General features: G+C 38.8%; 2 protein-coding genes across 3 annotated transcripts; one reads left to right on the top strand and one right to left on the bottom strand.

Moving 5' to 3' along the window:
- Positions 1 to 1,883: 1,883 nt before the first annotated feature.
- mboat4 (membrane bound O-acyltransferase domain containing 4) lies at positions 1,884 to 5,496 on the top strand. The gene is made up of 3 exons (XM_038703931.1): positions 1,884 to 2,381; positions 2,949 to 3,173; positions 4,116 to 5,496. The coding sequence occupies exons 1-3, from the start codon at positions 2,155 to 2,157 to the stop codon at positions 5,062 to 5,064; spliced, it is 1,401 nt and encodes a 466-aa protein (XP_038559859.1). The 5' UTR covers positions 1,884 to 2,154; the 3' UTR covers positions 5,065 to 5,496.
- An 829-nt stretch (positions 5,497 to 6,325) lies between these two features.
- coq2 (coenzyme Q2 4-hydroxybenzoate polyprenyltransferase) lies at positions 6,326 to 12,178 on the bottom strand. Of its 2 annotated transcripts, none has more exons than XM_038703930.1 (8): positions 12,067 to 12,178; positions 11,232 to 11,579; positions 10,529 to 10,695; positions 10,061 to 10,182; positions 9,521 to 9,606; positions 9,294 to 9,427; positions 6,963 to 7,151; positions 6,326 to 6,718 (listed from the first exon to the last, which is right to left on the bottom strand). In XM_038703930.1, exons 2-8 carry the CDS (start codon positions 11,557 to 11,559, stop codon positions 6,563 to 6,565), a joined length of 1,182 nt encoding a protein of 393 aa, XP_038559858.1. In that variant the 5' UTR covers positions 11,560 to 11,579; positions 12,067 to 12,178; the 3' UTR covers positions 6,326 to 6,562. The 2 variants fall into 2 exon arrangements, with proteins under 2 accessions (XP_038559858.1, XP_038559857.1); XM_038703929.1 differs by having other exon boundaries at positions 11,999 to 12,105.
- Positions 12,179 to 12,323: the final 145 nt, after the last annotated feature.

Here is a 12,323-nt window from a genome sequence, read left to right as displayed (position 1 = left end):
ATCAGACAAACTCAGAAAAAACGTGCCCCCTCCACTGCCCAAGTTTACGCCTTTAGTTTTGCTTAATTCCTGAATGTATCATGATTATGTTATATGATCACATAGACACTGAACAACTGAGCCAAGAGCCACCTAATATTGCTGTTTGAAATAACTTCAGACTACACCAAATACATAAAAAAGGTCTGTCCTAAGGCGTTTATTGTTTCTGACTATGGGAAAGTGGGAAAAACAGTAAATTCCCCCCAAAACTACTGTATCTCTGAACTCTCCTTAACCAAATCACAAACATTTAGGATATAATATGTGGTCACCTTTTGATAACTAGTGTCATTTTTTAAAAGTTCTGAACCTCCTCACTGTTTAGAGTCCCTCTGGGGAGGCCCGACAGATGGACAACACGAAAACAAAATGCCTCCGGTCAGATAGCATGGACGGTACAAAACAGAGGCACAACCCTAACCCTAAAATTAGAGAAGTTGTTAAATTGTTTTCAGCCTTTCCCCCTTTCAAACGAGTTTCAATAAACTGGATTTTCTCTGTTGGAGTCTGTTCTGGCTGTCATGATTTGTTCATCACATTGCAGCTTGCATGAGTCAGACATTAAGAATTTAGAATAGGAAGAAAACATGTTTATACTTGGAGAACAGACAAGTTTGAGTAGGAATTAAATATTGCACACACACATGTGAAGAGCTTTTTGACTTGTTTATGTAAAATCACTTCAGTTTTTGCACGTTTCCCAAAATATATGTAACTGCTAAAAAAAGACACTAGTACTTTTGTATTTTTTGGTAAAATGTATAAGTATACATATAAAGTAAATTTTTTATGGTAAATTTTGAAATTTACCGATTATTATTAAAGTAAAAGTTGTTCTGTAATTTGAACAGATTAAAGCTCCATGCCTTTTGGTGCCTCTTAGCAAAAACATATTGCCTACCAAGTCAGGCCTGCATAGCTTTTACATTTCCTTTTAATAAGGGCAGAGCAAAACATCCTACTGCACCCTTTTGTAAATACGTCAGCCAGGAATAAATAATTAAAACCTTACAGCTTTGGTGCTGACTGCACCTTGTCAGTACCAGTACCTTATTTACGGGATAGTAAACATCATTCAGCTTGAGACTCCATCCAAATAGTCAGAAACACAAGCTAGTATGAAAATGACTCCTAAAATACTTGTGTATGTAATGTTCTACTTTTTTCACCACTAGAACCTACAGGACACAAAGGTTCACAGCATCTCCTGTGGTGCCAACAATAGCTTCAAATAAGCAGCGAAGTGAATTGGATATTGTTAAATGGTGTTTTTACTTGCAATTATTTTTAGAAAACAACCTTTTTTTCTTAATTTTTAATCTCAAACACAAATAACAGATCACTGAAATAAGTCCAGTGTGCTTTGGCTCCGACCCTTATGCTCTTGAATTTGGTTATTTCTTTGCCAGTATAAAGCCGGCAGTGACAAAGCTGTTTGCTTGAGGTAGCATGTTAAAAGAGTGGTGAGTTCTTTTTTTTGTAATCTCAGGGGATAGCTCACTCATTTATATCACTTCCCATTGTGACTATGTTGTATTTCTATTTCGAGCATCACATACATTACTTAACCGCTGGATAGCTGTTCAAATTTCAAGAGTTTGCTGTTCATTGTTTGGTAGAAAATGTCACAGACCAGGGTGCTGGTACTTGACCTTTTCTCTCTCTAGCTTTGTCATCATTGATTGTTGTCTCGCACACGGTTTTGTATATTTGCGGTGTTACACAAATATACCGCTACTGTTTGTTGACAGATTAATTACAGTTGTATTTGTTGCTTGTCATTTTGGAACCAGTTCCTCTTGTTTCTCACATACAGTAAATCTCTCTTGAGTCAGGATATAACCAAATATGAAAATCAAAATATAGCTGACGGGATTATTACAAATGGACAGAGCTGGTCAACCAGGCCTATAATACAAATTAAGATAAAAGTGGCAGTCTGTGAGAAATGTTGATCAAACAATCAAAAAGACAGTGAAAACGCACTTCTTTTGGTTGCTAGAGTTGCTGAAATATGTACTAACAAAAAGCTCCAGTAGTGCTGATAATGTCAACTATTATCAGCACTGTGCGATAAATGTAAACAAAAGGAACTGCTTTAATGCGAGCCACATGGACAGGCAAAGACAGTCGGTCCAGGTAAAACAAGTATTTCACCTCTTTAAGGGCATCAAACGTCTGCTATCAGTGGCTTCGTTCTTTCAGCCAGAGCCAGATATGGGTTTGATGGACTGGTTGTGGGAGCAGCATCAGTTTTTAATGCACCAGTGTTTTTCACTTCCATTCGCATTTTTGTTTTGTTTTCTTGCTAAACGGGGATATCTGTCCTTGACGCACAGGTATGTGATTACAAATTGATTGATAGATATTACATTTTAAAATTAATGTGTCAAGTAATCTTTTAGTGTATTATAGGGAACTATTACTCTTGGAGCCATAATACTCTAAAATGAGCCATAAAACCGTAAAACCATATTTGTTTTTATCTATTTGGATTTAGATTTTGGTAGGTTCAAGAAGTTTGACTTGTAAATGTGAACTGAAACATGTTATTTTTGTGTGATATACATTAATATTTTATTTATCAGATTGCATTTTGAACTTCTCTATAACAGAAAGTTGTTTTGGTGTTTTTAAATGTATCCTTTAAATAATTTAATCAGTCAGGACCACACTAAGTTGTCAATAAGAATGCCCATCACATTTTCACGGCCCTTAATTGTGAACGTCAGCAAACCAAAACCAACACTCCAAAACCAAAAGACATTCAGTTTACAATGACATGCAAAAAACGCCTAAAAGTTTAATTCATAATTAAAATAGCTGACAAATTAATTTTCCGTCGACCAGCAGCTTACTGACTAATCTTTGCAGCTCTAGTTGTCAACATGAATTTCCATCTACAGGTACCTGTTTGTTTCTGTCGGAGGATGTGTCCTGGCAGGTGTCACGATGGGTATCTACAGCATGCTTCTGTTCACCTCCACCTTTGTCTTTATTCTGCTCGTGTGCTCTGTGGATCCCAGATGTATCCATGCCTGGGTGTTTGGTGTCCAGATGTTGTGGCAAACCTTCTGGCACCTGCTTATACAGTACAGGGAATACTACCTGCGTGAGCCCGTCAGCATCAGGTACTTAAATCATGCTTTACAAGAGAGATCAACTTAGCTGTCTGGGTAATAATTTTATGTATTTAAAGTCTGGTGATATTCTATACTTTTCTTATTGTCAACAAATCCCATGATAAGACCAAAACCCACAATGACCTGATCCCACTAACAAGTATCACCTGATATGATTTATTCCTCTGTGCCACAGAGCTCCATTGTTGTACAATGATTATCTATCACATCACACATTATCACAGTACAGTTACAAAGAACATCCTGCCTCTATAAATGTTCACCAAAAATGCGCTACAGACAAGCTCAGGAAGTCTGAAACTACAGAGACACATTGTTGGTTGTGGTCTTTCCATGGGATTTGTTGACAATAACAACAAAAAAATAGAATAACGCCTTCTGAAAAACAAACCCTCGGAATATTACATGAATGCAGAAAGAAAAATAAAGAAAAAATAAAGACAAACAACATTATTGGCTATTTAAAGCCCACTGCGTCCAAAAACAACCATCTCTGTGGATATGATCAAACAGTAAAACATCTGTTGAAAAGAGATTTCCTTTTAGAATGAAACCATGTCTTTTCCACCAACTGGAAATCACCTCAAGGTCCATTGTAGCTGTCCTGGAGCTTTTGACCATAAAACACTGTCCTCATCAGCACAGAGATTTTGCTCAACTGCTATAGATCAGTAGATGTTCAAACTTTCGCTTTAGGACTTCTCACACACGTTGTTTTGCCAGAAATTGTCAGGTGCTGTTTCCTGGAATCAACCCTAGGATATGTGCGAAAGCTCCAGAGCAGCTACTAAATGGACCATCAGGTGAAATTGTTTTATCAAGGGCAATTTCCACCGTTAAGGAGGAACTTTGAACCTAAGCTGTTGGATGCTTTATATGCTCTAAGCTGTGGGGTGGAAAGAACTCAAATGAAAACTCTTGCACTTTCAGATTGTTTTTGGCAGCGTCCTCTTTGATGCTGCTTACGCAGAGAATCACCTCAGTCTCCATGGACCTCCAGGAGAAACGAGTTATGTTGCCACTGAATGCTTCATCCAAACGGGAGGCTTGTGTGATGCTTCTCCCTCTTATCAGCTACATCCTCAATTTCACCACACTGCTTGGTGGCCCTTTGTGCTCCTATAGCCGATTCGTGTCCCTAATGGCGGAAATCAGCCTCAACCCTCTGCCTAATCCACTGAGTGTGGTCTTCCTAAAGTTGATTCAAGTGTTATTGCTAGAGTGGGTAAGACATGGTCTTTCCTATTTTCTGAAACATAACACCTACGATCCCTCCAAATCTATCATTCTCTATGGCGTCCTGTGGGTTTGGGGTCTAGCGGTGGTTTTGAGGATCCAATATTATTCTCACTGGAAGATCAGTGAATGCCTCAATAATGCAGCCGGGTTTGGCTTCTGGGAAAATTCATCAGGAGACTCCTCAGCCTGGAGCGGACTATCTGATGGGGATTTCTGGACCATCGAAGCCTCGACCCGCATGTCAGAGTTTGCCCGTCGATGGAACGCCACAACAGCTTCATGGCTGCGTAGACTGGTTTATATAAGGTGCAAACATTTCCCGTTGTTCATGACTTTTAGTTTTTCAGTGTGGTGGCATGGTTTGCATTTAGGTCACTTTGTGGGAATGATGACCTGGGCAGCAACAGTGAAAGCAGATTATCATATACACAGGCACTTGTGCCCAAAACATCCATCAACATGGAGGAAGATATACACTTGTTTAAGCTGGATAAACACTCAAATGATTGTTGCTTGTATTGTTACAGCAGTAGAATTAAGAAATATGTCTGGTTTGAGACTTTTGTCTATAACATACATAGGTCTGTTTCCACTTTTTAATATAATCCTGCTCTTTCTCAAACGCAACACAGTTTACTAATGTAGTCACATGACCACACTCCTATACTTACCTATTAGTGATATAAAGGGTCCACTCCAATATGACAGCTTGTACTGTCATCAAAATATATGAATGGACTTTGTGTTATTCTCAGCATGGAGAATCTGCCTAACATATTGTATGTTTGTGTTGCTTTTCTTTGTTGTTGGTGTTGTTTGTACTGTTAATGGTGTTTTGTTGAATTGGGAAAAATTAATAAACAAAGTGTTCAATAAAAGCTGCATTAGGGCTGGACAATTTAAAAAAATATATTTTGATTATTTTGACTGATTACAATTGTGTTATGATTTGCAATATTAGAGGGATTGTTTATTTTTTACATCATTATTCTCATTTTCATTGAAAAACAATTTTGGCATGATTTTTTAAAGGATTTGTACCAAACAAAGATCTTTTCTTAAGCATGGAGAATATGACGTGCAGCATGACTATATATATATATATATATATATTTTTTTTTTAAAAAGGTATTTTGATACTCACATTTCGCAAATATTGCGTTCTTGTGATTTGTAAATTGCAGTATGCCATATTGCGATTTCAATAAAGTTTTGATTAGTTGTTCAGCCCTAAGCTGTGTTATCCACAACACAGCAATTGATAATTTTATTCAAATGATGCCTTGTCTTGAGTAATGTTAGAACATAATGGAATTTATTCTTTATTTCTATGTTTCAGTCACCACTAATTCTAAACAAACAAACAAACGACAATATCAAAAATTTGAGCCATGTTCTCTGCTAGCCTGAACTGAAGATCACTTTTGTAATTCAAACCTGCATTAAGTGACCGTTTTTATATTGGCACTGAAATACGTGGCAAATACGTGAGAGGGCAGCTCATAGTGCCAAACCTGGAGACAACACCCAACTGTGCAGGTCTGAGCAGCTTTTAGCCTATTTCATCACATCTATTTGTGCAGCCTGCACATATGTACATGTAGCGCGAGTACTCTCAACAACTGCTATAAAATAATCAGCTGCAGTTTACCTGCCTCGCAGAAGACAGAGCTGAAGCAAACTTGTGAAATCACAAAAAAGTTAAGATCCAGGTATTTCTCTCAGTGCTTGGTGGACAAAACTAAAAAGCCAGTACATACTGTTCCCATTATGGTGGCCGTTGTTTGTGGGATTGTTCTGCTGCCTAGTGGTCAAAACTGCATAATGCTGATTTGTGGTATATTTAGCAACAATTTCCCCTATTATGCATGTTTATTTAAAGTATGTTGCTGAATGAATAATGCATGAATCAGGAGGTATTTAATTTCCAGATGAAAGTGAATTTTTCAATCCATAAATGTAAATGTTTTATGACAAAATAAATCAATAACTTTATTGTATGGGTTAAAATAAATCATACAGCTTATAGTGCATCATTGTGTTTTCTCGTAGAACTTTGCTGAGGGTGAAATTCCCAAAAGATGTTGTAGAGTTTGATGTACTGCAAGTGTAATAAAATATTGTACAGATTATCGCACTTATCTGAATGCTTCCTCATTTTGCAGCAAAGTCTCTTCTCTTTCTTTCCACAAATTGCCAGCAACAATGCCTAAAAACAACAACAGTCCGAGGTTTCTGTTTGAGACAAATTTCTTCCAGCAGTCCTCCGGTTTGTTAGTGTCCAAGGTGTAAATCTAAAAGAGAGGAGAGTAAATATCACATTTTATCGGAAACCCCATTGAGACTGATGCTGTTTGGTTAGGATAATGACTAAGAGGACATGTTACTGGTGGTATTAAATTACACAGATACATTACTAATTCACTCAGTTGAACATTATCTCACTAAGGAATTAAACTCTGTACTTTTTGTACTGTAATAATTAACCCGTTGGCGGCAGAGCATTCAGACTACACTAAATTACACCATGTTCCTCACCTGATGTGTTAGGTGAATGGCCACTGTGGACAGTACAGCATAGTATGGGAGAGTCTGTTCAGCATTGACCCCAGCTGCCACCAGTCCAGTCATCATGGCCACCGTGAAGCCACTTAGCCAAGGTTTGGTTTGCTCCTGGAACCTCAGTGCAGTAGATTTGACTCCTACCTTGATGTCGTCTTCCTTATCCTTGTTATCAAAGAAAGAACAGAGGGAGCCATGTCTCAGTCACTATTATTCTAATCAGTACTTTGTGAGCATGGCCTACCAACTAATCAGGTCTATACTTCAGTGAATGGAAACATCGTACTTATCTAAAGCTCACTGGCAGCAAGATGCACCCCTTTTCCACAGACAACTACCACAAACCTCTGCAGAAGATTGCAGTGCTGGAAACCAAAATTCACCGGTTAGAAGTGAACATGGATATTACATTTATTCATTTAGCTGACGCTTTTATCCAAAGCGACTACTCCATCACCACTCATGTTAACGGACTATGTGGGAATAACACGTCTCTACCATTGACTCAAAACAGTGGACTAACACATGGTTACTTACCACCAACAAGACTACCAAGAAACAGGAGGGCTGTGTACTGGGAAATAATTAAGTGTTAGTCCTCCCTAGAATTCTCTTGGTCCAATGCTTAGGCTGTATATAAAGATGGACGAAATGACAGATCCCCAAAAGTAAATCCATGTTAGCGGACAGGACACGGGCTAAACTAAAAAATAAAGTAGATGTCAAATGCATTTTTCTGAGCCCTGCATGCGGCCGGTGTATGGGAGGGACCGCCATACCACGTCTCTTACTGTGGCCAGCCTAAGGCACACCTGTGCAATACCCATGCTGTCTGATCAGCATCTTGATATGCCACACCTGACAGGTGGATGGATTATCTCGGCAAAGGAGAAGTGCTCACTAACACAGATTTTGACACATTTGTGAACAATATTTGAGAGAAATAGGTCTTTTGTGTACATAGAGAAAGTCTTAGATCTTTGAGTTCAGCTCATGATGGCGGCAAAAACAAAAGTGTTGCGTTTATAATTTTGATCAGTGTATGTATGTATGAATTTCATTCTCATATTTCAAAAACCATTCATCTGATCGAATTCTCACTTGGTATGTGTATTGCTGAAGACCCAAGAGAGTGCACTCAACCGATTCTGCAAATGTATCAAATTCAGTGTCCATTCCTCGTCAGCCACAGCCTGTCCCTAAAAATTGGTGTATATAATGCTACCACACTAAAACTAACTTTGTTAATTTTTTTTATTCTTTGGCAGAAAAAAATCGAGTGTTCGAGTCAACCCCTCCCAACTTCAGTTCTATGAGTGAAACGAGAGTGCAAGAGGATAGAGTTTTTGATGACTTTACTGAACTGTCTCTAATCTTATTGACTTTGTAGTTATTGTCAGTGATTTTAACATTCATGTTGACAACCCCCAAGACAAAGTCACCAAAGAATTGTGTTCTTGAAAACTGACTCAGCATGCGACAGAGACCACACACAACAAGGGGCACAATTATCTGATTATCTGAACATTTGTAAGGTCGTGCTGACCATTCCTGTGTTTTCTTTGGCAGCATTATCTGGGCGGCATGGTGGTCCTGTGGACAGCACTATGGCCTCACGACAAGAAGGCCTTGGGTTCAAACCCCGGTTGCTGTGTGGAAACCCCTTTCTGTGTGGAGTAGGCATGTTCTCCCTGTGTCTGCATGTTAGGTTCTCCACTCAGTGCTATTAACCAGACACTGGTAAAGATCTGGAGTTGGCTGCTCCCTTGAGGGATGGGTTAAATGCAGAGAATGAATTTTGCAATGTGTATGTGACAGTAAAGTATCTTTTAATCTTCTTCTACTATCTCCGTGCAGACACATGTTTAAACAGAGGTAATCACATAAAGGTATCACTAAAAACACCAGTGAACTATTTATTCAGGCTTTCTCTTCCACACTCGCCCTCTCTTGAGTCACTGAGTTTGTAGATAATTTCAGTTCTAAAATTACGAATGTTAGTGATGTCATTGCACCCACTAAGGTGAAGGTGGTTTCTGGTAAGTTAAATTATCCATGGAGAAATGCCCAGCTAGTAAGAATTTAAACAAGACAGTGTCAAACAGCTAAATGCAGGTGGCAAAAAATAAATCAGTACAAGTTCATAATGACAGAGACTTTGCATTTATAATTAGAATTCTTCAGTCTTCTCTCACCTCTAAGCGCTCATCTGTTGCATATTCAAATCCAGATATTTTAGTTTATCATAATAAAATTGATTGTAAATGTTTAAAATAACCAGAGATCTGTGGAGCCCCCCTACATTACCTGATGTGCATATATTGTGTCATATATCAGCGTCCACATCACTCCTGAGAAATACAGCGGGAGGCAGACGGACCAATCACATGAGCCCTTGACAGCGGACCAGCCGAGCAGCGCTCCCCAGTTGAAAGTGAGGCCTGGACAGAAGTAACAGAAGGAGAATGAGACCAACTTCATTTTTGCTGATGGGAAGAATTAGGTTCAGATGGATAATCTTATACAGTACATACCCAACACAAATTGTGGCCAGTAAGTGATCCTCTTCATCAGAGGGTATGTGATGACAAGAGATAATGAAGCAGCACCCAAAGCTATGCTGTGAATAGCATAACAGTGGCAAGCTGTTAAATATATAAATAACTTTTCCCAATAACTGACAGTGAATACTTGTTTTGTGCAAAAAAAAAATTCAAATTCAATTAAATTCAAGTTTAATCTGAAGCTAATATGAGGCTTCATCAATCTGAGCAACACAAAGAAAGAGAGTCTCTATATAACATTTTAGTACATGGGATCTCTTCATGGCCAATATGAACAGGTGAAATTATTACATCAAGCAAACTTCTATCAATGCACATTTGAAATTGTTTGAGACAGACTTGAAAAAGAGTGAACCTATCCTAAAGGCATCATTATTGCACTGATTTATTTTCATGGGAGGCCTCATGGGGTTTTTTGTCTGATGTACACACTTGGTCGTTTGTTCCCTCGTCTCTGTTTAAACTGATCACTATACAGATCTAAATAAAAATATGAACATCACTGGGTACCTGTAATAGTTGAGACACAAGAGAACACCAAGTGCCAGAGAGAGCTGCCCTCCTAGAAAGACCAGTGCCTGCATCTGAGAAATCTCTCCTGACGCAATGGGTCGAGTGGCTGTCCTGGACACCTGCACAAAAACATCATCACTTTCAGAAATCAGATTCGGAATGAATACTTCTTGCTGTAAAATAGTAGTAAGGAGGGTGTTATTGACTGTTACTATATTTATAGTCAAAATGCATGATTAGAAAATACTTCCACATGACATTGTTACATGCAGCAGAAAATGAGACTGCTCAGGGAATATCGAGTAAATTAAAACTGGAGCTGACAGGACAAAACATAAAATAAGAGCTAAGCTGTTTGGGAGTTCTCAAAATCAGGTCAACGAAAATCACTTGCATGAGAAAAGCCACCTACTACGCTCAGCTTATGTGTATATGGCTATATATATGTGTGTGTGTTTCATATACCTTTTTGTCAAAGTCTTTATCCCACATGTCATTGATAGTGCAGCCCGCTCCTCTCATCAGCAGAGCCCCTGTACCAAACAGGGTGAGCATGCCCAGATGTGGGAGACATCCGGGGTCGGAAGCCAAAGCAATGCTCCATGTACACGGGAGGTACAGCAACCATGTCCCTACGATATACAGACGCACCATAACTCAACTGAACTAAAAAAGAGATTAGCCTTTTGGTTTAACTCCAAGCTGCAGACGTAGAGAGGTATATCTAACGTTACATTCAGTTAACTTGATTAGCACTGCGTTGAACAGAAAATCACACTTAAATCTTAAATTATAAAAGTGGGAATGTTATTAATATGGTCTTTTGAAGCTGATTAAAATATTCTTTATAGCAAATACCACCTTCAATATGCACATCTGGAAAAGGCCTTTATAAAATCAAGTAAATCTTATTAAGACTGCCTATCTCAAGGTCACTGAGTGTTTTTAATAGACTATTATATTTATACAAAGTTCATTATCACACAATTACTATAATTAAGATTTAACAATATACCTAACATCAGCACTAATGGTAATGCTGAAACAATACTGCTTTTTAAAATTAACATTAACTAATAATAAAACCAACATTTATATGTTCCATTCAAAGTAAATAAACTCTAAATAAGACAACTGAATAAGCATACACAGAAAGATCAAACTGTACCAATAGGTTTGTCCAGCCTCATCAATCGGAGGTATGGCTGAACAGGCGCTGGTGCTGAATTCACAATTGTAGCAGCCGATAAACTGAACGATCTCCTCCCATAGTGCTGCACAGCTTCACGGAGTCTGAGGGATGGGCGGATTGCACTCTGGCTGTAAAACACTCTTCTCAACACACTGGGATCTGAGTGGAGACCGTCTCTAGCCCTCCCTCCTTCCACGTGAAGGGAGCAGTTTGACAGGGAGTAAAGACAGGGGTAACAAGGTCCATGGTGAATCCTTCTCAGGGCGTTCAGAGTAAACCGGCTGGTCAGCTTGGCTGGGAGCATGGTGTTTCTCTGAGGTCAGACTGACATTAACGTCACACACACACACACACACACACACACACACACACACACACACACACACACACACACACAATGGTTTGTCAGTGGCTTTCTCACACTGATCTGCTGCAACAGGCATTCCTTTTGTGCTGGAGTGAATCAGCTGCACAAACACTGAGATGTCCATGTGTAAGAGAGCTGTTTATGTGCGTGGAGCTACAACATTATCTGGTTTTATAAGCTGTTGCTGGTAAAAGTAAGTTAGCTTAAAAGTAGATAAAGTCATACTGAAAACGGCGCACACTCATTGTCATTCACTTACTGAATACATAAATGAATGTTAGACTCTAACTCTAGATTAAGTTTGCTATTTAATAGGAAATATATAATCATTATCTTTGACAGAATACCGTGTGGTGTAGCGGTGAAAAAAACTTACCTTGTGAGTTACAGCCATAGGTTACAGACAAACACAAAATTTAGATTTTAAAGGAGACTAGCCCCTACCCGCTCACTGCTGCTGTGCTTCCTGTTATGGTACGCCCGACATATCGCTCCGGAGGAAATAATGCCAGTCCTCGGACCCAATGACAACCACGGCAGGGGACGGTCAACATCCAGGATCAAACATCATCAAATTTCTCTTTTCTCTTTTCGATTTCTGTGATCATCAGAAAGGAAACAACCAGGACTAATTCGGCCACATACCGCTGAGTTATAAACAGTAAGGACAAAATCAAAGTTATATGTTTAGCCTTTATTCG

The sequence above is a fragment of the Micropterus salmoides genome, unplaced genomic scaffold (genome assembly GCF_014851395.1).
Source record: "Micropterus salmoides isolate LMB-PRFRI ecotype aquatic unplaced genomic scaffold, ASM1485139v1 Ms_hic_scaffold_7, whole genome shotgun sequence".
Lineage (NCBI taxonomy): Eukaryota > Metazoa > Chordata > Actinopteri > Centrarchiformes > Centrarchidae > Micropterus > Micropterus salmoides.
Note: the sequence above shows the minus strand (reverse complement) of the source record. Positions and strands in the feature narration are given on the sequence as shown.